Here is a 24,142-nt window from a genome sequence, read left to right as displayed (position 1 = left end):
GGGGCGGGCGGGAGGCGGGCTGCTGCCGCCCGGCACCGCGCCGCGGCCCGGCGGGGGCGGAGGAGGCGCTTCGCAGCCTGCTGGGGGGCTCGAAGCGTCTTTTCGATATGTCCCAAGCGAAGCGTGCTCTGAGCGTGTGCCTGTGGTAGCCCCGCCAGCCACGCTGCCCGCGCGGGCCCGGCCTGGCGCCCCAGCCTCCTGGATGCTCCCGATCCCTCCGGCTGGATCCCGCCGGCCCAGGGCGAGCCGGCGGCGGAGCCGAGGGGCCCCCTGTGCCCGCTGCGCCCAGCCGAGGGGCCCCCGCGCCCCACAGCGGACACGGGTCTGCTCGGGCGTCGCAGCGGGCGCAGGGCGTCGCGGCGGCGGCGATGCTCCTCGAAGCGCTCCCCCGGGGCGAGCGAAGACACCAGGTCGCACGAGCGTTGCGGCACCCCGTCCTGTCAACGCCGGGACAAAGGGAGCTGCCTTAGTGCAAAAAAACCCCTCAAACTCCCCCAACCCATCCCCCCAAAAAAGGCTCCTGGCCACGCGTGAGGGGCGCAGGGACGTGCGATGAACGGGCCGGCGCGGAAGGGGCGACGCGGAGGTGGCCCGGGGCAGGAGGCGGCAGCTGCCGGACCCCGGCGGCCAGGCCGGCCGGCCCGCGCGCCGGGAAGGTGCTGCTGCGCCAGGAGAGGGGCGGCGGGCGCGCGGCGACCATGGCGTGCGGGGCCTGGATGCCCACGCGGGAGCCGCGCTGCAGAGCCGCCGGCGGCAGGCCGAGACGCTCCCACGGCCGAGAAAGAGCGCGAAACAAAGGGAATCTTGCAGCACTCCTATTACGTAGGAATTTAGGCTGCTTTCCATACCGAGGTAAGAGTTGGGTAACCTGGTGAGATGCCAGAAATAGCCCCGCGAGCTTTGGACCTGCCCCAGACGGCTTGGCCATGGCTAGGGAAAGCTCAATGACTGTTAATTTATGCAATCACCCCGCAGTACACACATCACCAAAAATAACTCACCAGATACGTTCTTGTTCGGCTGACAAAACCGCAGAAGATACAAGGTAACACTTTAAGAGCTGCCTATAAATTAGGTAAAGATAATTAATAATACATATAATATAATATATTAATAGCATTTCTATGACATGATATGGATAATATACATTAATATATAAATACCTTACAAATAATTCAGTGTGTTTCCATTTCATCAACAAGCACTGGCCAATGTATTTACTTTATGGTAAGGATTATACATTTCATTATAAATGGCTTGCTGGGCATGTCAGCAACTTTTACATCTCCATTCACTTTATTATTAATGGTTTCCTGAACAGTAACGGCATAATAATGCACACAATGCAGCATGAATATTTGATGTGGCATCTATAGTCTCCCATTTATCATTTATAACAGGCTACAAAAACATTATAAAACATTTATTACAAATTTATAGATCACTTTATACTAAAACAAAGTTGTGTTATAAATACATTATTAATCCTTTATGCCATTTATAGGAATCCCTTGTAATAAGGCCTTAGTGTATGTTGCTGCACAACCATAACAATAACAGCATGGTGGGGCAAGTAGGAAATGCGGCTCAGTAAGCCTGCTCTTGACTATTGGGCATATTCTGTAAAGCAAGGGATAAACACCTGCACTCAAAATTAATCGGACTAACAAGGGAACAGTCAAAAAAAAAAAGCTGGATTAACTCAAACTTGTTTTTTCCCCTTGAAAAAACATGCATTAAATTATGCTTTTTTTCTTGCAAGTGTTGGAAACTTTCACCACAGGTGTGATATAACTCACAGAGCTCAGCTATCCCAGTCCATTTTCACACCATCCTTTAATTAGATTGATAAGACTTGCAGAGTTTCCAAAAGCCAACTGACTAATGATGGGCAAGTAGCCCTTTTCCCTAAGTTACCCAATGATGGAGGATGGAGAGGCCCTCATGAGAAATAAAGAGGATGTGAGTGGTTTAGGAAATGCATTTGTGGGGTTTCTTTTTTAAGTCATGAAGACTGTTTTGTTTGGCAGTTTGCATCCCCCTGCAGTGCTTGCAATCTAAATAGTGCAGCACTGGGAAATGAAAAACAGCAAATGATGTTTAGAAATTGAGTTGTTGCCAAATGGTAGTAGTACAAGTAGTGAAAAATCAGCTTCCGAGTCTAGTTTTGACACATCTGTAGTTACCCCTTTCAGATTTAATGGCCCAGATAGGGCACAGCACAGGGAAAGATATTTAGTTTTTTATATATTTATATAGTTTTTTATATATATATATACATACACACACACACACATATATATATATACACACACACACACACACACACGTCAATGTGGTTGGTCCCTTCTCATTACCTTGCACTTTGGGAAGGGGCAGCTGGGGCTGGGTGGCAGGGGACACAGATCCACAGAGCGGAAAGCCAGGATGGACTACGAGAGCAGCTGCTATTTTCTGTGTATTACAGGCCACTACATTTCACCTCATTCCTCCCTGCATTGAGCCCAGTCATTTTTGTTTGACCAAGACAACCATATTAGAAGGGCATCCAGGCTTGCAGACACCAGAAGAAGAATCTATTAGTGGTTGTCTCTACGCTGTGCATCCCAAGAGAAGGTTAGGCTGGAGACAGCTTTTGGTACACCAGAAGACTCAGGTCCCCATTATACACTAAGGTGTTTAGAATAATGTTGCTGAATGCGTTAGCTAATACAGTAATAGTATTACTGGTGGCCCAGCAATGGCTTTTCAGAATACAGGCGTCAGCGACTTGTGCAGTGTTCTTAGTTGGTGATTAAGGAGAGCTCTGCGGAAGTTTATAGCTATGATGAGTCTTTAATGCACCAAAAGGTAAACTAACAAGCATTAGAGGAAGGAACTGGGGAGGGAGGGAGGCAGAGCTATCTGCGCAGCTGCTTACCCATTACCAACAACTGTTGTTCTCCCAAGATGTTCCTTGTGGGATGATGGTTACAAACCCTGGATCATATTTTTCTCTTTTATGTCTTTCCCTTGGAGGAGTCTTGAATGTCCATATGCCTGTTTTCAGCACCTTGCCCTCCCTCACTTTGCTTCTCCCTGCGCTGTCAGGCTTCCCCACCTGTGGCACACGGCAGGCTCCTGGAGCAGAGCACGTCCTGGGAGCGCAGTGCCTGCTCGCCTCGATCCCTTCCTGACACACGTTCAGAAGCTTGTTGGAGAACTAGAACGACAGGGCATAGATGTGAAGTGATATATTCTCCTATACTTACGCTTTCCCTTTTCTTTCTCTCCTGCAGGCCTTCTCAGCTCTCTGTCTAGATACTGATCTGTAGTGCAAAAACGTTGGATGTTTTCTGAAGGTCGCTGTTAGTAGTACGGATCACTGTCTGCCACTACCTCTTAAATTTGTCCTGGTTCCCATATGCAGTAACCAGTGCATATTATTGCTAGTAGAGAAAAGCTTAAGCGTATGACTAGGACCACCCTAAAAGGTCATAGAAAAATAAACCAATTTTTTTTTTAGTTTGATAAGAAAAGGGGGAAGGGTTCATTCCTTACATTTGAAACTGTGGGGCCTCATGAAACTGAGCATGAAGTAATGCAGTTTTTGCATAAGAGTGAGGGAATACAACATCACAGACGGAAAAATCATGTCGTTTAACTAATGCTGGGAAATCAGTTGATCAAACTGAGCTACTTCATATTTTTGCTGTAGGCTGTACATAGGGCTGCTCACTCCCAACAACAGGAAGCGTTTTGTAGCCAAGAGCTCTCATACACTCCTGTGCCAATGGCTTGTATTAAACTGAGGGATTCAAAACAAGAAGGAAGAATTATGCGCGTCTCATCAGTAACATGCCTCATCAGCTCTCTCTTCCCAGGAGGCAGCCAGGCTGACTCCACAGACACAGAAAGGCCCAAGTCAGAGGAAGGAAAGCCCCAACAATTTAACAGCTACTCACACAGAAATGCTTCTGCATGATGTCAGCCTCTCCGCAGCCTGGCTGCCATCTGACCGGCAAAGCAGCAAAAGAAAGTTAGAACAAAAGTCAAGTCTGAACATGAATTCCCCCTGAAAGAAGACAAAAGTGAAATGTGAAGTTACAGAAAGAGGCACTTCTGTAAACCTGTCCATGATACCTGCCTCACAGAAGCTCGTAAGTAGTAAATCAGTTATCCTGAAACCTTGAAGGACCAAGAATGGCGAGCAGAGCAAAGTATGTCCTGTCACCTGGGTATAACACAACGCCTGACCACACAAGAAACAACTCTGTCCCTCCCACCTTTTTGTGAGACTGTCCCCTCAGCAGAGAGGTGCCGGATGGGCTAGAGGTGAATGTCAGCCACTTATTGCTGGGCTACAGAGATGGGAGACTGCTCAAATCCTGCATCCTACAGAGCAGGTGAGCAGAAAAAATGAAAAGGCCATAAACAACTGCTTTGTGGGTCACCAGAGAATTTCAGGGAGCTAAAAGCAGCACGCCAAGGGGACCCGGCGAAAGCGTTCATTTCAGAAGGTGACCTCCACTCCTCTTCAGATAAAGCTGAAACAGGCTGCTGGTGATCTTTGATCTGTGCCCTGCTGTGGCAGAATGCACCATTCCTCATGCTCCATTCCTCAAGGAGCCAGAAACTTCACTGCTGCTACCAGAAAGTGAAAGTGAAGTTGATTTTGCTGATCAAAACCTGTTTAGTTCCTCAGATTGGGTGAGGTGACCCATATCTATCATGGCATCACCATGGGAGCGGACACACCCCAGAGCTGGAGCTGACTTGACTGCTTTGAAACACTGCATCTTATCAGCAGAGCAGAGTTTAAAGCCTGGAAACTGTTAACATTTGTTAGTGATTAACCATAATAATGCTCTAAAGCAGAGAAGCACTTTGGCACTTCCAAATTCACTGTGGATGTGAATAAATTACGCCTCCTTTTCCTGCTGATGTGGGTAAACAAGTTTTTATCCTTATTTCACAGCAACACAAAGCCACTTGCTCAGCATTTGTCATAAGGCCAAAACCTGAAATCCAAGCGGATCTCCACCAGGAAGAGAGGCCGGCACTTAACTCAGGTTACTAACCTCAGATAAAATCCCTGAGATAAAACAACTTTAAAGCCCAGGACTTTCCACTTTGGCTCCGAATTCACATGAAAAACTGCACGTTGCCTTGCTTTCACTCCGACCAAACCTCAAGCACTACGTGCTTTATTTGGGGGAGGATGGGGGTCTGCAACACAAACAGGGCCAGACATGCTGTAGGAAGTCTGTGAAAGTGCAAAAATTCAAACCCTCTGTCTCCAGTCCTGGCCGAGCACCACGATCAGTGCCTGGTCCTTCCTCTCCAAAGCCATTGGCACCCAGGTGTCCCCACGTTGCTGCCTGGGTGGCTGCCGTGGGCGCAGGCAGGGAAGCAGCCTGGTGCTGCAGCGCTGCCAGACCTGCAATAAGAGTCGCAGTACACAGGGTTCAGCACGTCCTACTCACCTTGTGCAGTGTCATCAGAGGTCTTGCTCTGCTCTGAAGATGTCCCCCAAAAAACCCTGGAGAGCAAAACTATAAGCATCCCTTTAAATTTTAAATCTCATTATTGTTTGGAAAAAAAAAAAGAGAGAGAGAGAGAGAGAGAAAGAAAGAAAGAAAGGGAGGTAATTTTATTACTTTTATAGTATGTTTTCCATTATTTGCATAATTGTTTAATGCTAATAAGACAATTAGCAATTCTTACGGCTTAATAATTACCCAGCAATGACTGGCCTGGTGTAGTTTAATTAATTTTTTAATTGTTGCTGGGGGTCTTGACGTTCTTCTGCCCAATATCTTTTTGTGTTAGAGATGCTGTTTGCAGAAGCTGGGTAAGGCCAAAGGCAAGACAACAGCAGCTACCCAGGACAGGCAGTCACATTATTATAGGATCTCTTGGATTTAAAAGGAGAAGAAAATGCAGGCTCCATATCCTGCTGCTTTAGGGTCAAATTATCTAAATATAAGGAGAGGCAAAGCAGAGAATTAAAAATCAGTCCATCTTAGGCAAATACTACTTCTAGAGAAGCCTGGCTCTACTTAGTTGGTTTGGGTCCGCCTCAGACATACTGAAAGCTAGCAAAAATCTTAACGTTTCTAGCTTTTGGTGAACACCTCCCCCAGTGAGCGTGAATCATACCACCCTAAACTGTGGTATGGCCAGAAGGAAGTTAATTGAGGTCAGGCAGGGACAGGATTGTATTTGCCACTGACCGAGGTCACAGATGAAATTGGCTGGAGGAAGAGGATGGCAGGGCCCTAGGGAGAAGTCACTGGAATAGACTCCACAGCCACGTTTATACGCTCACACAGAGGAAGATTTGAGATGGAGTTTTCCTCTCCCTTTTTTGCATAAGGTTTCTTGCATGCTACTGCTTGCAAAATGAGGCTCTTCTTTCTCATCCCTGTTGGGTAGCAAAATGTGGATGCTTTTAACCATGAAATCCCATCTTGTTAGCAGTTGCTTGGAAAGCCTGCGCCTCTCCCCACATCTCCGCTGCTGATGTAGCTTGCCTTTGAGCTCGGTACCAGGTGACCTCTCTTCCTGTTCCCCAGCTGAACGAATGCCCCAGAGCCAGCTGCCACTGAGTCACGAGCACACAGATGCCTCCCGGGTTAACTCACGTCCTGCTCACGGCTGTACCAACACCACTCTCCTGGTGCTCAGCTCCAGCCAGCCTTTCACAGCACAGCTCTCAAGGAAGCCCCTGCTGTGGCTGGCAGGCCAAGGACAACCTGACTGTCTGTAAAATCACATGGAAGAGACAAACTCTGAAACACACGGCCCAGAAAGAGAACAGGGGTTGTGCATTGGCACATGTGGGGCCACTCTCCCAGCCACACCAGGCTTGGCAAGAACAGATCAGTCAGGCTAGAGATTCCCACTCATGCTGAGCAGAGGCAGCAGAAGTGTCGTGCGCACGCTGGACATGTCCATCTCCAGCTGTTTACCCTCCCAAGGCTGCTATTTCTCCTTTCCACCTGCAGGGTCATCTCCTGGAGCTTTGAACATAGATCGCCTTCCCCAGAGCAGAGACCCAACAACAATGCAGAAATGAGAGCGGCTAATTCAATTACCTCCATTCACCACACTCCTGCCTGCCCTGCCCTCTGACCAGCCCTGTGCTGACAGACAGACGGTATGTCTGTCCTGCGAGCGCCAGTGATCCCCAAGGCTTACACCCAGCCTCCATCCAGCTCAGCCACTGAGAAATTACTGCCAGCCACCAAGTGCCCCCACGGCTCTGAGCTGGCACCTGCAGCTCGTGCTGCTGCAAGCGTGAGACACGCCGTCTCAGGACAGGGATGCACATGGTGAGGCCTGACGTTGGGTTAATACAACGACTCGGAATGAGAGGCACCACCTCCCAGCCCATCCCTTCCCAGAGATGGCTCTGCCCCACACCTCCTGTTGTATTTGCAGCAGTACTTGTTGCCCTGGCAGAAAATGGAGGCTTGGAAGAGCACTGCTGAGGTCTCAGTCCCCCCGACTCCAAAACAACCCCCCATATTATTCTGGCACTTGCTACGTCAGATAGTCACTGCAGCTGATACAGATACCCTCCTCCAAAGGTGCATCCCAAACGCACAGCAAGTCTCCGAAGCATGGAAGAACCAAGAGCAATAGCCACTGCTGGCCCAACTGTAGGCAACAGGCTGGGAGAAGGGGCTGCGTGTCGCATTACGGTGCAGAGCTGGCCTGGTGATCACAGCCAGCTGCAAGCCTCATATCACCTTTCACAGAGAAGGGAAGAGCTGGGCCCAAGCCACAGCCCTGGGCAGCCCTCAGCACCCTCATGGCTCATGCTGGATGGATCATCACTGAACCACCCAGGGCAACACCAGCACCATCTACCTCGAATCTCCCCTGTATCTCACTGCAGCGTCACTGAAAAGCTGCAGCAAGGCTGACCTAGGTCATAAAACTACATTTGGCCTTCTCAGGAGAAAGAAATAATTTGCTTTAGGAAACTGTCACAAGCAGTGCTTGGGATTTGCAGGGAATTCGTGATCCCGTGATGCTGGCAGGGTGGGGAAGCGGGACCTAGTCGCCTTTGCAAGAATGCAGCTGGGCCCAATGCGAACACCATCATGCCACAGAGCGGATGGACAAGGTGGCGCGAAGCACTTTACGCCTTGAAGCAGCAGCATGCCTGTACCATGCCATCACCTCCACCCAGGCAAGCTGTGGCCTGTTGCCAGCCTGGATCAGGTTATTTCTGCTTTCCTTCTCCGTTCCTGCCAGCCAGTGTGCAGCAGGGTGCCCTGCAGCCCCCTGGCTGCTCGGCATGCCCCCACAGCCCAGCTTCCGTGGGCTCCCTCTACCACCTCCACCAAGCACAGCAACATGGACATCAAGGCAGGACCATCCAACGCATGGGGTTTTGGCAGCCCTGCCCTGAACTCAGTGCAGCAGGGAGCGAGACATCAGCTCAGAGCACGCAGCCTGAGGAGAGATCTGTAGCCATTCCCACATCTAGCATGCCCCGGGCACTCCTGGACAGGGTGCCAGGTACTGGAGGGTGGCAGCACTCCAGCAGACAAGGACGTTCTCTAAGTGTCTGTAATCAGATCCCGCTCCCCCAACCTGATAGCTCCAAGGCCCCGATCATGTGCAGAGATCAACCTAACGAACAAGACGGCTTGGCTTGCAACACAGCCTAAAAGGACCGGGCTGCAAGGGGTGGGGAGGATTAGAACAGGGTAGCAAACTGGGATCCACTTGAAAGCCTCCCAGCAAGCCAGGATTGAGCATGCTGCCCAGCCCCAGGTGAACACCACCAGACACAAGGTAGCTCAGCTGGCCCGTGCCTCTTTGGATTTGGATGTCACAGATTGTGACTGATGTGTCCAAACTGTGATTTTGCACCATTCTGGGAAGCATCCTCCGGCACACAAACAGCAGCAGTGATTTTCACTAGGATGAGTCACAAGGGCCCTGCAGGCTCAGCCAGGAACTACCGTACACACCTCTTCACCGCTCCTCTTCCAAGCAAGTCCATGGCTCTCCTCAAATACTGGCAGCAAGGCCCCAGCCTGGGGAGGAGTCCCGCAGGCCTGTGAATGGTAACGCTGTCAGCTCAGTGGATCGGGGGGGGGAGAAGGTGCTCAGCCAGGCAGAGATGAAAGTTAGAGTGCTGATTAAAAGGCAGGCGAGTGTCAGGACATCAGTAACACTGCTGGTAACCATTTTAGAGCTGTCACAGCTGCCTTCCCAGGCAGCAGGGACAGACTCCGAGCCATCAGCCTTGTCCAGCAGCACTAGGATGGCAGTCCTGCCCTGAGCTGTCTCTGCACATCCCCATGCCTCTTAACAGCCCTGTTTCTCAGCCCTGATCTGGGAATGGTGGCATGCTCCAAGCCAAGGCAGCCTGCTCAGCTCCACCGAGACCAAGCAGGAGATTGTAGTGGAATTCACACATAGAAGGAGTCTTCAACAGCAGAAAGCAGAGAAATCAGCAAATCATAGATGGTGTTTTTCTTATTGGGAGATCTATGGGAATGCCCTACTCTACAGGGCAACTTCCACTCACTCTCTCCCTTTGTTTCCTAGTCTCCCAAAAAGTGATGGTCATGATACAGACATGCCATTTCCACCCTTCTCATATGCACCTCTTTTCCCGCTGCTCTGCAAAGCCTTGCCATCCCGCTGCAATGGGTGGCTAAACAGTTCTGCCAACATCCAAGCATCCCCTGCTCCTCCAAACCAGGCTTCATGGACCTGGTCTGCTCACAGCAGGTATCTCAAAGCAGACACAGTAGAATTTGGGGTTAACGGCAAAACTGGTTTCTGCACATAAACATTTCTATTTGCAACCCTAGAGCAGGATTTCTGGGAAGCACCATCTGCAAGGAAGAGCTTCACCAAAGCACCACTTTGTTTGACACACCATCCCTGCTGCACAGTTTGAAGACATTTTCCCTTCTACTTGAAATGAAGTCCTGTGAAAAGCCCTTTCTCAGCAAGTCCCACAAGTTCCAGTTACTCCAGGCTCACTGCAGCACCAGAAGAAACATCTCCCTGCTCTGACAAACTGAGCAGTACTTTAATGATGTCTGAAAAAGGACTAAGGTAAGAGGAGCCAGTAATCTCACTGGGAACCCTTTAGACAGGCGTTAATCCTGCTGTCACTGAGCCCCTCAGGAAAACCATTTCATTGACTTGATCTTCTTCAGCTGTTCCTCCACATAATTTATATCTAGCTAATTGCCACAGTAGTGGCTCCGGATGCGAAGCAGATGCTGCTGAGGAAAATAGCATGTTGCATCCTTAAGTGATGGCTCTAATCTCTTTATTTAAAGGCAAGACGAGCTACTTACAGTTGTTAGGAGGTTCAGCTCTCTCTCTTTGCTCCTCCCTCTCTGCAAAGCCAGCCCTTGGTTTTCATTCATATCTTGGCACACTAACAAAAGTGCTCTGTTGTGGCATTCCTCATTTGCAAGAATGGACAGCATTTCTTCACCCAGCCACCCATCAAGTCCCAAGTGTCCCTTCCCCAGCAACAAGCTACAGGGTTATTCAGAACTATCTGTACAGTTTCTCCGTGATCTTTGTCGTTAAGATATTAGAAAGACTCTCTGCTAACAAGTGAAGTATGAGAGGAAAAGGGACAAATGACATGCAAGCAAACTGCTAACTAGAATAAAATGAGACTGGAGAACCAGCGTGAAGCAGGGATTTCTCTGGAGAAGAAGGCAGGCAGGCACCTCTTCTATCCTCTGATGACAGCTGGCAAACAAGCCATCATCCGTACCAGCAGACAAGAAAGAGAGTAGTGATTAGCAGAAGAAACACTGAGAGGAACTGGCAGATCCCAAAGAGGAAACCCAGCCTCTTGTTCAAAGACTCCACTGTCACAGTGACCAGCTGCTGGTGGTATTCGCAGATGTACCAAGAATTCTTTTCTTAACAAAGAAAAACCCACCACCCACTCTTAAAAGTTGTCCTGTCAGCAGTTGGTGATTGGGTTTTGGTAGCACCAAACTCATCTGTTATACTCCATTGACACTTCTAACCCTCCTCCATTTTCTGCATATACTGTAAAAGGCCAAGAACATGTAGACACACACACATTGGCCACATTTGGCCATGGAAGCCAGTCTTCCAGAGAAGCGTTGTCTGGAATAACAACAGGCTGAAGAACAAGAAGAAAGGGTTGTCAAGCTTCACACTCAAGGCAGCAGGAAGCAGAGAAAGGCACAATGAAAACTACAAGTTTTAATAAAAAAAAAATAAAATCATAAAATGGTGCCCCCAAGTCTCTCCCCCTGCACAGATCCACATGTTCCTTCCAACACACAACGGAGGGCCCATAGACTTCAAGTGCAAGGGCCAGTGCTCCCTTCCCCTCTCTCCCAGCAGCTCTGCATTCTTGGAGGGAAAGAGAATGACAGCTACTGCCCAATGCTGTGGTTGAGATCCCATGAAGGAACTGGTCCCTGTTTGGCACAATGTTCAGGTGATTTTTCTCCCACAGAAATGACATCTTAGCCAGATCTATCCTTGCACCTTTCAGCTCTTAGGTCAGTGTGCCCTCCTCTTCCAGCACAGTCTGGCTTGTTACATCATCTCTTTGATCCTCCAGCACATGGGTTGAATCTTGCAGGACTTCAATGCAATTGATGAGTCCAGTTAAATTAATTCCTCTGAAAGTGGAGCTCCCAGGACCACACGTTCATATCATGGCTTCCATGTGGAGAACCTTCAAGGCCTCTGATATCTGAGAGCTGGTGTCAATCTGGCCATACATCCCAACCAGGAAGGCCCTGTGCAGTAACACTGCTGCGTGCTCTGTGGAGGGGAAAGAGAGCATGAGGACTGGCCTGAGTGCTCCAGCATACAAACAAGAGCAATCCACCAGCAAGTCCTGGGATGAACGTTTGCAGCTGTGCTGTGCAAGCTAGCAAGCAATTCTCCCCTTCTATAAGGGCAGGGTATAATCCCCCCTCTAGTTGCCCAGGTGGGTATGCGATCATGTGAGGGATCACAACACAGAGGAAAATCCTAAAGGAGCAAATTTATTTCAAGGAGGCCTTCCTGGTCCCTGTGGCAAGTCTCCTCTGATGGTTCAGACCCAAGTTGCTACTGACAGTCACCTGCATATTTGACAGCCTACTCTAGGCACCACTGACTCTTGGCATCTTCCTGGGGAGGCTGGTCCCAGCACAGGAGCCCAGTGAAAGACTGGGTACACCAGAGAAGGCAGACACCAACTTACCTTGACAGAGGAGGGTGTATTCAGGCAGGTTCCTCAATGCTGTCTGCACCACCTCAAAGTCACGGCTGCCAAGGCAGTACATGAAGGTGGGAAGAAAGTCTGCAGCAATGCTGGGAGTAAAGCATTACAGTGTCAGTACAGTCCAGATCACCCTCAGGTGTGCAAGATAGGCAGCCAGTGCCCATCAGTGACTCAAGATAACCTGAGTCCCTGTTGTCCTCACCTGGGGTTGTTCTGAATGGACCGCAAGGCCAGGCTAAAGGCCAGATTGCGGCAAGACTCCTCTGATGAGCTCATCAGCTTCTGCAGGTTTGTCTGAGAAAGGATGCACAAATTAGCTAAGATCATAGGGCCATCCAAGGAGAACAAAATCCTCAGATTTGCATTACTACCCTTCCAACATCAATCCAGCACTACACACATCCAGCAGGTACTGGCTCAGCCAGGAAATCCCTCTCTGTAATAAGGATTATCCTGTTCTGAATGCTTTAAAGCACCCTTTCTAATCTTATTCCATGTAGGACAGCTGAATTTTCCTCAGGCTCCAGTGTTTTCTACAGAGCTGTTCTGCTTTCTCCGTGGCCTGCTATTGGTGGTAGAGTTAGTTCTTCCTCTGACATCAGAGACGTTAAAGTGGATGATGATAGACCCAGTATGCAAAAGGAGACTGTTTGATGGAAAGAAGATGGCAGAGAAATAAATGCTGCCTGGTGTCAGGCCTAAAAGAAGTCAAATCTCTCCTAAAATGCTGCAACAACCCCCTGAAGGATAGTACTCAAGTTGGCTGTGCAACATGGGCTCTGATGTAAAGGACCTCCTAGTTCCAGTGGGAGTTTCCAAGACACTCCATACTTACAGCAAAAAAGGACAGAATTTCTGGCCTCCGTCTGGACATCTCATCGATGTCTGTCAGCACCTCCAGGATGTCTGGAAGAAGACAGATTGAAAAGGGTGACCAAAATTCACTGATCCAGCAAAGGATTTGGTTTACTGATCCAGTCTCCCAAGCAGTCAAGTTTTCCAAGATGCACATAAAGCTAAAGTAACAAAGGCAATTCTTGAAAAAGGATGAGAACAGGTAGGTCATGTGATAAATCAGCACATGCCAAATTGCCCTGGCAGAGGCCACCAGTGCTCTCCTGCCAGGGGTAACAGTCACCCCAATGCCACCACTGGCACCTGTGATTTCAGAAGACCTTCAGAGAAGCAGCATGTTGTTCCCACATGTCAGGTTAACACAACTTTCTTTCATGAAGGCCATGTGGGGATTTCTAATTAAATCCTACTTCTCATCATATTTTTGTATCTTAAAAAAGGGGGGGGGGTGAAGGCACTCCCATTGACACTACAGCGTTGGGGCACTAGGTCAGTGCTGGCTCGGCATGAACTGCAGCACTCCCTGAATCACCAATACCACCTCCCAGAGCACTTAAAAGATCCTTGGAGAGCTCCCAGGCAGGGGCAGACACAGCACTGCTGAATTTCTGAGTGACAACAGTATCACAGGAAGCCTCTGTCAGAAGGTTATAGACAAGTTCAGCCATAATAAAACCCACATCCTAACTGCTGGATATGTCCAAACCCAAGATTCTGGAACCAGGAAAAGTGGCCTTAGCTGTTATCTGTCTGTATTTGCCCTGTGTCCTCATACAGCTCTGCAGGTCCTCACTTACCCTCAACAGTTTGGCCTCTGGAGAGCCTCTTCATGTATGGTGCCATTTCAGCTGGGGTGAGAGGAGTGAAGAGAGACACGCTGACAAGAGGGAGAGAGCCAGCAGCTGCTTCATCTAGGACAGAGAGAGAACAGCTCACTCCTGACAGTCTGTGTGGTTTTAACAGAGAGTACTCCCTACCAGTATAGGGTCATGTATCACGAGCCAGCAAACAGTCACATGCTTCCTGGCCCTTACACTGTCTCCAGCCTCACTACACCTCTGGGTCCCCTCAGCTGAGGCAAAGAAAAGGGACCTTCCTGAGCTGTTTTCATACCAAATAATTTCCCCATGCACATTGTAAAGGAACCAGTGGAGGAGAGGATATACCCTTAGGGTCTCTTGCTACGTCAATCCTCAATTGAGGCTGAAGGCAAAATCCACAACAATGAAACTCCCCCTTTTTAGGGCCATTCTTCCACTCAAGATACCACTGACAGGAAAACAACCAATCCCAGACAGTTTTCAAATTACTGAGTATACAAGTGCCATTCTCCATTCAAAACACCTTCCCTTTGGACTGTTGTCAGGAACAGGGTGAACACAGCATACAGTGCTGTGCTAAAAGCATCTGTGCTCCAAAACATACCACAGGTTCACCAGCTGGAGTAACTTTCTCCCTCTCAGACTCACCATCCTTTTCTTCTTCAGAGCCTCTGTCCAAGATGCCACTCTTACTAGGCAGACTCAGGCCAGCCAGAAGGGACTTCAGCATTGCTAGGTCACTGTTGTCCGATGACAGGTCACTAGCAGAAGAGAAAGCATGCTTAGCTTTAAATGGCAATGAGGGCATGAGGACACGTATCTACACACAAACAGGGAAGAAGAGAATATTTTAGCTCCTCAGAGGCAGAAACAAGAGGGGACAAATGGGAACAGCAGCTGATCTTTTTTTTTCCTGAAGCAGCTAAAGAAACTCTGATTTTCCCTTTTGTTGTAACTGGAATCCAAATTCATTTGTCCTCATATCTGCAGATGGGACCCTACAGCCACTGCTCAGGGAAATGACCATGCTGCTGCCTCTCTGGAAATGAGTGCAGGATACTACAGTGTCTCACAGGGTCACTTAGGGCCATTATGCGAATTGAAATCATCACCTAACTTCATTGGGCTCAGTTTCACCAGCAGTAAAAGGGAAATGCTGCTCATCATCTCGATAGAGATTTAAAGGAGCTAAGGGTGAAAAGCACATTAACAGCTATTTTGTCACATCTTCTTGCTGTCTCCTGTCTGATTAGCTCACAGCAGCCTTTTGCCTGGGCAAGCTCTTGTTCATGCCAGCCTGCAGTCAACATCAAGGGAGGAGAGCATGGCAGGGACTACGGGCTAACTGGAGCAAGAAGCTTACTGGAGCGGATCCGAGTGTTTCTGCAAGAAGGAGACAGCTGCCTGGGCATTGCACGTGATGTACTTGTGGATAAACTGGACAAACTTGCTGATGAAGGCAGCCAGGTGCCGTGAAGACTTCCTGTAGTTCTGAGAAGGGATAGGGAAGATGAGAGTTACCAAAAAAGTGGTGAAGCACTGCCCCATCCTGCACTGTTGGGGGAACACACCAGTGACCAGGGAGTAACACCTTTATCTCCCGCCTCCCCTCCAAGCTCTCTAAGGTATGTGATGCACCTTTTGGCTCTTAGTTATGTGAAGGTTTTGGTTTGCTACTGATGGGAAAGAGCTAGACTGGCCCTGTGTTACACTAGCTTCTCCCTCTAGTGGCTGGCAGCCTGCACAGGGAAGGGGAATAGGGACCTTTCCTACCAGCAGCAGGCGGATGAAGGAAAGGAGACAGTCCCATAGTGCCGCCTGGTGCTCGTTCTGGAAGACCTGCGGCTGAAGTAGCTCTAGGATCCCCAAGACGTGGATGAAGAAGGTCAAGTGGTTCTGCTGCCTGAACTCCTGGAAATTGAGGTGAACACGGCCATGCAGCAGAGCTGCAATCATTGGCAAATGCCTAGAACACCAAACAGAAGAACATCTATATCCAGCCTCTTCCCAGAAATGTTTAGAGGTTATTACCCCTCAATTCCTGGAAGAAAGTTTCCCTTACCCTCTCCCAGAGTTCTGTGTTTGATCCCTGTATCCGTGGAATCAGCAAGCCCCATTTCCCACCTATTTTCTGTTCTCTAGTCTCCAATTCCAAGAGGACTGACAGACAAGGAGCCAAAAGAGGTGCTGCCTCATTAGAAAAGTTACTTCGCCACCCCCTGACTTCTGTACATAAATGCAGACTCTAGCAGTTATCAGGATTGTACCCAACTAGCTCCCCTTCTGGACAAGGGTGGATGATTTTCAATGAACTCCAGTCACACAGAGGGTGAAGAGGAAGAGTGGTACCTAAGAAGTAGGATGGGATGAGCCACAGCTAGCTTCCTGCAGGCCATGTTGGCATCCCACACACGACTTTCTGATGACTTGGAGTCACTGGTGTCTGCGAGGAGGGTGATGAATCTGTGAACCAGGGCATCGAGCTAGAAAGAGCAGTGGGTAAACAGTTAAAAGGTTTAAAGCAGAGCCCCCAGCTCTTCAGCTGTGCTTCCCAATTCCTTTCCAAAGGCAGAGAGGGTTAATAGAAGTTATTTTCAGGTAGAACCTGTGAGCGAATGCAGCATTCCAGCTGGTATGGGATCTGAAGTCCACAGTCCCCAGAGACCACAAAGCAAGATCAGGTGTCTGCACACTTGTGCTTCCAGAAGCCTTTAGCACACAGAAGCTTGCAGAACTTACAGTATTTTATAGAAAGACACTGCAAAATAAACCACACCTGAACTCTCTGCTCCTGAGAGTGCAGGCCGGGAAAGGGCAACAGAAGAGCAAGGTGAAGAAGCCAAGATGACCCAGACAGCGTTTGCCTGTCCTCTCCTTTTAGTCTATGCACCAAAGTAGCATCCACTCTGGGTGCATGACTAGAAGGGGGCTTTCCTGTCCCTCTACTTTACCTTGCAAGTGCTGCTATCTCTGGCCCCTTCACTGGTCAGAAGCATCTCAGGCACAGGCATGAGCAGCTCGGGTAGCTGCAGGTAGATCTGCAGAAGAAGGTCCTGGCAGCATTTTCCCACAGAGCTGAAGGAAAAAGGGAGAGGTCAGCTGCTGCTTACGCTTTAGTTCAACCAGCAATCATCCCAGACTCATGAGATTAGTAACAGCCAGTCTGCATATGGCAAACAGCTCATGGAAAGGGACAACAACCATGAATCTGAATCAGCATTTTCCAGTCTTTGCTTCTTTTAAGCTACTCAAATCATGCACAGTCTATGGGGATCTGTCATTAAGTCATATCCAATGCTGAAGTTAGAAAGCTACACTTGCAAAATTACCCCTAGGCATATGACTGCCAAGCTTTCTTATATTCCCAGTAAGGAGAGTTTGTCCACACGGTACTGGTGTTATAGGTGCTAAGTTGATCCCTCATCTCAAGTGCAAATGTAGTCAGAAGCACAACTATTCAAACTAATCACACTGTTCTCGCTTGGCACACCTGCCCTCCATTAGTTTTCAGTCATTCTGTACTGCAAGGCAATACAATGCAAGGGCAACTGAGCAGATAACTCAGTAAATCTTTTCTAGCACCACTGTAGATGAGGTTATGATTAGGTCAGTTTGTTTCACTGACTGAAACATCCTCTCTTCCTGTTCTTCCTGCAGTGCTAACATAGCTATGAGAAAATGGTCTAGCCTCCATTCAGCTTCAAGAGCAAATCAAATTGGTCAACAGCAGCATTACTAATGATGAGTCAAGGAATGAGTAGAAGATAGGGATCCCAAATTAGGAACTAGTAAGTAAAAATAACTCATTGGCTTAAACAACAAAAAGCCACACCCACAGTTTACCCTGAATTCCTAAAAAACAAAAAGGTCTCTGCAGTGTCACTTTTAAAGTCCCTTTCCTGGTCCCAGCAGCACTTAACATGACTTTTTTTTTTTTTTTCCTCCCCAAATCTTTGAGATGATAGCATGTACTTATCAAATGGGCTCTGGAACACAATATTGTTAACAAAGACATGCTGCCAAGTCTCATCATTACAGAGCTGCTTACTCCCGAGTAACTGTAATTAGAATACGATCCCCATTTGCACCCCCACCTGCTTCCCCACTGCTGGATGCAGCTGGTCAGATACTCCGTTACTTTTTTGATGTTCTCAAGGTCCCCGTGAGAACAACTGAGCAACAAGGGCAGTCGTGACTGGATGAGCGTGCAGGAGGCCTCTTCTGTGTTCTGGTATCTGGTTTCTGCTTCAGCCAAGATCAGCTCCACCATGCTGATCAACTCTGATGCCTTCAGGTGGAGCACAAATTCCTCACGACGCTTCTGTAACACAGGAGGACACTCAAAATGAATCCAAACCAGATCCCTAGATCCTTAGTTCCTTTATTCACACTTTCCCCAACTTGAAAGGAACATCTTGCTTAGGACTAGAGTTAAGAACTGCCCAATATCTAGAGCTTTGAAAGCATGCATCCCAAACCCCAAATGAGGCATCTTCACCCCTCTTCTGCTTTTGAACTCATTTACTTCCAACCTCACATGTGTTATGGGACAGAATTCATAATTCAGTCAAACAAAAGAAATTCCTCTGCGGAGAAGAAATACAGTCCCTTCTTGGTGAAGTGGAAATTATCCCACACTGGGTTTTAGCTCGCCCACCACTGATGTAGCCTTGTGACTAGATCTTTAATGGACATTGTGGCAACTGCTGCAAGAGCTGCAGAGGAAGTGCCAAGCAGGCAAACTTCTGTGTGTTCATATCAGCTTTTTGAACCCAAAACTGCCACTGTAATATGTAACTCAGCAGAGCAGCTTAGTAACCAGCTGAGGTGCAGGCAGCAAGCTTGGCATGATGCATCTGTACTACTCCAGCCACCTCTTGGCCATGGAAAGTTAGACACTGTGAAAGCATCACCTTCCACTCTATCCAGACAGGAACCTTGGAGGAACTGAACCACTACCTGAGGAGTTCTTTGGTCCCTTCCCTGCCAGATCCGAGGGATGTGAATACAGGCCCACAAGAAATCCAAGGATGCCGTTGGGTCAAACCTGCCAGGAGATAAAAGATTACAGATTTGCAATTAGAGTCAAAGCAGCCCTCCAGCAGCATACAAACAAGGTAGTGTCTCTAAACATCCCAAGTACTGTGAAGAAAGAAACATCTGCGAGTGTAAAAATAGGATCCACTAAGTCCTGAGAAGGTGTTTGGGTCTGTTCCCAGATTATGACTAATGATTTGTTGCAACAAGCACAGTGCATGATATGGAGCTCAAGGAACGGCATTCAAGAGTATGTTTGGCTGCAAGGAGTTTTGCGCCACAAGGCCATCAACATAAGCAATTGGTACAATCAGAGCAGTGACCTTGCTGTCCCAGTGTAATAGAACATACTGCCTATTATCTTGGATTGCAGAAACTAATGGAATTGTTAGTGAGCACAAGATTAATAATAAAATAATATGCAAACTGGAATATTGTTGGCCTTAGAAAGATTGCTAGTTTAATCATGACTTGAATTTCTATTAGGTGTTAGTGTTCCCTGGTCCACAAGTGCAATAAACTTAAGCAAGATACTACAGTGGTGCTTTATTATTTGAAAGCAACGTATAAGAGCTGAGAACTGGAGCTGCTCCAGAACAGAACTGGTCACCTGATGCCATGAACAGCATCAGGAAAGACTGGAAATGGAGTTTCGTAAAATCAAAAGATTGAGCAGAACCTGCCCAGGCATGGAGACTCCTGTCAGTTCACTATCCAAGCCATCTTTCAAACCCCATGTTCATAAAGATTATCAACGAGGGCAATGCTAGATGGATTGCCCAGCAATCAGCACTTCCTGTTTAGAACACAGACAAGTCTTTATGTGCTGATTCCATCAAACAGCAGGTAATACTTGTATCACGGTAACCAAATCAGCATGACTGAAATCAGCATCCTCTCAAAGCCTGTTTTGGCTGGGTTACATCTCCTGCCAGATGCACTGTGAAATGTGGCAACTCTTGATCTCAGCTTCTTCTTGTTCTCTCTCAGACACAATGAGCTGCCCTACTCAAAACCCCTTGCTCCACCCAAAGAGCAAGACTCACCTTTGCTCTCTGTTTCTGCAAAGCAGAAGCCTGATGCACTGATGCAATGTGGTCCAGCTGGACTGGTGAGTGAGAAGAGCCAAGAGATATGGGCGGAAGGAAGGCACCTGGGACCCTGCCTGGAAGGACCGAACAAGGAAGACGTATCAATTGATTCGTACTGTGAGGCAGAAGCAGCAGGTATCATGTATATTACAGGAGGGTGAAGATCCAGGGGAAGACAGCACAGAAGACAACACATGGATGTAGGATTTGAACTGCAGTACTAACTAGTACAGTACTGTACAGTATGTCAATACGGTACATGTCTAACCAGCATTAGATAAGCTGGAAAACTCAACTTCAGCCTTAGCTTTAGCACAATGTTTCTGGGCAAACTAGTTATCTTGTCTGCAAACCACCAAGGAAAACTCAGCTGGCTGGGCTTTTAGGGGACTATGTTGTGCCTCTAATGTTCTTTGAAGTCCTGAAATAAAGAGGGCTGAAGAAATATAAAGATCAGATGAAATGTAAGCCTTGCACTGAGAAGAATGCACCAGGATCCTCCTCCTAGCCAGTCTGCACTGCTCTAGAATTGGTGTAACATGCAGCAAAGCATAAGCTCTCCCTTTGCCCTGTTTCCAGGTGCAGGTTGGTACCCGAGGAAGGTGGTTTCAGTGCAGAAGTCCTTGTGTCTAACAACTCTTACTTTGTTCCAGGAGAACAGTAGCCTCTGCTGGAGATCAGGGCAGCTGCTGATCACCTCTGGGTCCAACATCTCCAGCCAGTCATTGAGAAGGCCAGAGGAGGGTCCTAGCCAAGCAGCTTCAGTGCTGAGGAGAAAACAAGGCTGGTGTATCAGTGGTAATGCCATGAAACCAGGCCCACCAGTAAATTCCCATCACTGCCTAGACTCACCTGCAGCTATCCAGCTCCTTTTTCACCGGTGTCTCCTCTTTATCCTGGAGCAACAAGGAGCTCACCACAGCAATTGGTTTCATGGCAGGAAACCTGGTGGCAGTCTCAACAGTAGCTGAGAAGAGGACAGTGAGGAGTTCCTCCAAGTACGGAGAGTGAGTTTCAATCAGACCTTGAAGGACTAGCAGAGAGAAAAAGATGTCATGCACTAACTTTAAGAGGTGGTGAGGATGCGATGGAACTTTACAAATGTATCGTGAAAGCATTCAGCCCAACATTCCCGAAAGCCTGGCTCAGTAAGGAAGGGGGAAGCCCTCTTTATCCAGGAGAACAGGCTTCTACTGCTCATTATGTGTTAGCAGAAACCAGCAACTTGCTGAGACACCTGATTCAAGTGCCAGATCACAGTATATAAACCCACATACCAGTGCAATGGAAGGATGTGATACAAGCTGGAACCAAGTTTAGATCAGTTTGCATTTTCTGATCCAGGAAGAAGGCAGCCTCTCACACCCTGCACACTAGGCACTCACTTGCTAGGCTGGAAGTTCAGTTTGCTGCTCTAAGAAGCGAGGAGAGCAGAAGAACAGCCATACCTTTGCTGATGAGCTCTGGCTCCACATTACACTTTTCTCCTGATTTCAGGGTTGCAATGATGGCACGTACTGTGGAGCTGATCAGGTCAGGGTCACGACGGAAAGTCAGTGCTTCTGTAAGGTGCAGAAAGCCACCTCGAACTGCAAAGAAATCACAGCATTGGCATCAGAGGGCCAAACCAGTCCCCTCTTCAGACAAATTCAGAGGGGCTTCTCTTTTACAGATGCACCATGTGGTTCTATGGCACAAGTACTCGAGCATATGAACCTGCTACTCTCTACTGCCACAGATAACAGCCATACAAGTCATATTGTGACTTTGTTCCACAACCATTCTTGCACATGCATCTTCCAGAACTAGAGGTAGCACAGAATTTCTAATCTGAGCAATTGGAAGTTTTCCCAAGAGATCTGCTCTGTGAGATGCTACCAGATCTCCACTGCAAATGCCCAGAGCCAAATCACTTGTTGCATCCTCATGGAGTTTGTATAGCACAGTACAACTCAGATTTTCTTCTCTTCACTATTCCTGAGCATACCTCTAAAAAGGGCAGCCCACCCCACTTTCTGGTCTGGGTGCAGTTTTATTTCCATGCCTTTTATGACCCACATCGTCCACTCTGGCTCCCACAAGCTGCACAATGTAGCAATGACTGTACCATCATTGATCCTGTGCCTTGAGGAGTACTGCACAGCGAAGGCCTTCAGCTGAGCATGCAGAGGACCATCTTCCACTGCAGGGTTCTCCAACCACTGCAGCATCTGCATGAGGACTTTGAAGAAGAGCGAGGAGAAGGCAGTGTCCTGTGGCATGCAGCGCTAGGGAGAGCAGCAAAAGAGACCTGCTTACACACACTTCAAGAACACAGCAAATATAGCAGGGAAAATGCAGGTAGTGGCACATACTGCCAAGAACAGAGCACACCCACTCTGCTGGGCCATGACTCAGTGACCTCAAGGCAGCAGCCTCTAGCGTACCAACACAAGCCAAAAAGCTCCGTTGCACACAGAATACCTCTTCAAGCATAGCTAAAGGAAACTCAGCACATTCTTTCATCATGAACAAAGGAATAAGGTATTTCATTGGATAAATCTCAGCCTGCTCTGAAGATCTCTCTAAGGAATTACTAACTTCTGCTCTCAAGTTCTCTGCAAATGCCCTGGCTTGCAAGGCATGTCCACATTGCAAAACAGCATAGCCTAAAGATCCCAAAGCCCGCAGAGACCCACAGCTGCAAATCCACACCGTTACTGGATAGGTAAGGTACACCCAACCCTGCATGTAAGCCCCAACTCTCATCAGTGCTGGGCTAATGCAGCCAGCCTCCATCAAGATGCCTACGTACAGGCAACATGAGTACCTCTGTATCACACTCCCCAGGCTGTATTTCTGGCATTACACAGGTAGAGGGTCTGCACACAGCAGAGCAAACATGACTCAAATTTTCTGTTTCCTCCCCACCTTTTGGTTCACTGCTAGAAAAGAGTCTCATCCTAGACTACTCACCTGATACTGGTACAACTGGCGCATCAGGGGGCAGGAGATGAAGTGGTTGCGATGCATTGCCATCACCAATGCACCGCTGTGTGGGGAGTTCATCAGCGCAGCCACTGCCTGGAGAAGTCGTGCCGTAATCCCAGACACTTGAGCATTCCCCTGGCGGATGCGAGCCAGTTCCTGCCCTAGGGCTTGCTGTAATGCCAGGGCAAGTGGGCGCAGGTTTGAATTCTGCCACCGTGGGTCTGGATTTAGTGGGAAAAGCTGGTAGGAGACAGAAGGGAAAATGTTTATGAGAGAGCAAATGAAAAGACTTGCTATACCATAAACATCTCTGAGACAGAGAACTGATTTCATCTTGAATAAGCCTATGGACTGTGGGCCTTCTGATACAGCTTTTTCAACATTTTAGTGCCTGATGCAGAAGCAGGCACAGCACCCACATGATTCCAATATGGCTATCAATACTAAGACCATGGAGGAATCATCTCACTACTCAGATACAAGCAACTATCCTGGCCAACTAATTCCCCCTAGGCTCCTTATGGAGTCAGTAGAGAAAGAGGCTCTGCAAGCAGACAAGTCAGTGCACAAAAGCTACTTACATACAGCTGTGCCACCAAGGCCCTAAAGCTTTTCACAAATCCTTCATGCTGAAAAGAAAGGTACCATACACATAACAAACAGGGTGCAGAGAGGGTGAAGTGCTAGTAGGTGCTGTCAGTATTGAGCATGATAAACCACATCATATCCAAACTACAGCGGTGGGGGGGAACCTTCCCATATCAATTCTATCAGATTGTAATAGCACAATCTGATTGCATACACAGGTTTCTTACTCATTGCCTCCAAACACTGGAGGAAGAAGGGGGTCAGAAGATGTAAGTATAAATGATCTGGGTTTTGTGAAGGTGCTGCAGGGAAGCAACTGATGGACAGTCTGCTCTGCATGATAGCCATTATACTAGTACCTGCAGAAAGATGCCTGCCAGATCATCTTCTGGGCCTAGAACCCGAACCTGACTCAAGGCCCGTATTCGGCTCTGGCTTTGGGAGTTCTCAGGACTAGATTTTGATCTTGCCATCTCAGCACTGTCTGCAAGAAGAGTAAAAAACAAAACAGTGCTGTTACAGCAAATGGCATCTGGAGT

At 48.2% G+C, this 24,142-nt stretch overlaps 1 protein-coding gene across 3 annotated transcripts in view; it reads right to left on the bottom strand.

The window, feature by feature from the left end:
* Positions 1-11,200: 11,200 nt before the first annotated feature.
* Positions 11,201-24,142, bottom strand: part of INTS1 (integrator complex subunit 1) — a 29,849-nt gene continuing 16,907 nt past the window's right edge. For 2 of the 3 annotated variants that reach the window (XM_026083088.1, XM_026083089.1), the window contains exons 29-47: positions 23,963-24,087; positions 23,001-23,255; positions 22,153-22,312; positions 21,494-21,634; positions 20,898-21,078; positions 20,689-20,812; positions 20,001-20,119; positions 18,877-18,964; positions 18,012-18,238; positions 16,869-16,992; positions 16,267-16,400; positions 15,691-15,883; positions 15,281-15,408; positions 14,566-14,678; positions 13,894-14,007; positions 13,077-13,147; positions 12,444-12,535; positions 12,221-12,330; positions 11,201-11,793 (exon numbers count right to left, since the gene is read on the bottom strand). In XM_026083088.1, the coding sequence (XP_025938873.1) occupies positions 11,678-11,793; positions 12,221-12,330; positions 12,444-12,535; positions 13,077-13,147; positions 13,894-14,007; positions 14,566-14,678; positions 15,281-15,408; positions 15,691-15,883; positions 16,267-16,400; positions 16,869-16,992; positions 18,012-18,238; positions 18,877-18,964; positions 20,001-20,119; positions 20,689-20,812; positions 20,898-21,078; positions 21,494-21,634; positions 22,153-22,312; positions 23,001-23,255; positions 23,963-24,087 (2,615 nt within the window). In that variant the 3' untranslated portion in view covers positions 11,201-11,677. Of the gene's footprint in view, positions 11,794-12,220; positions 12,331-12,443; positions 12,536-13,076; positions 13,148-13,893; positions 14,008-14,565; positions 14,679-15,280; positions 15,409-15,690; positions 15,884-16,266; positions 16,401-16,868; positions 16,993-18,011; positions 18,239-18,876; positions 18,965-20,000; positions 20,120-20,688; positions 20,813-20,897; positions 21,079-21,493; positions 21,635-22,152; positions 22,313-23,000; positions 23,256-23,962; positions 24,088-24,142 lie in introns of those variants that run through there. The other variant, XM_026083090.1, reaches the window with a different exon arrangement.

This window comes from Apteryx rowi, unplaced genomic scaffold, assembly GCF_003343035.1.
Source record: "Apteryx rowi isolate R43461 unplaced genomic scaffold, aptRow1 scaffold_6, whole genome shotgun sequence".
NCBI classification, from domain to species: domain Eukaryota; kingdom Metazoa; phylum Chordata; class Aves; order Apterygiformes; family Apterygidae; genus Apteryx; species Apteryx rowi.
The sequence above is the reverse complement of the archived record's forward strand: the minus strand, read 5'-3'. Positions and strand labels throughout refer to the sequence as shown.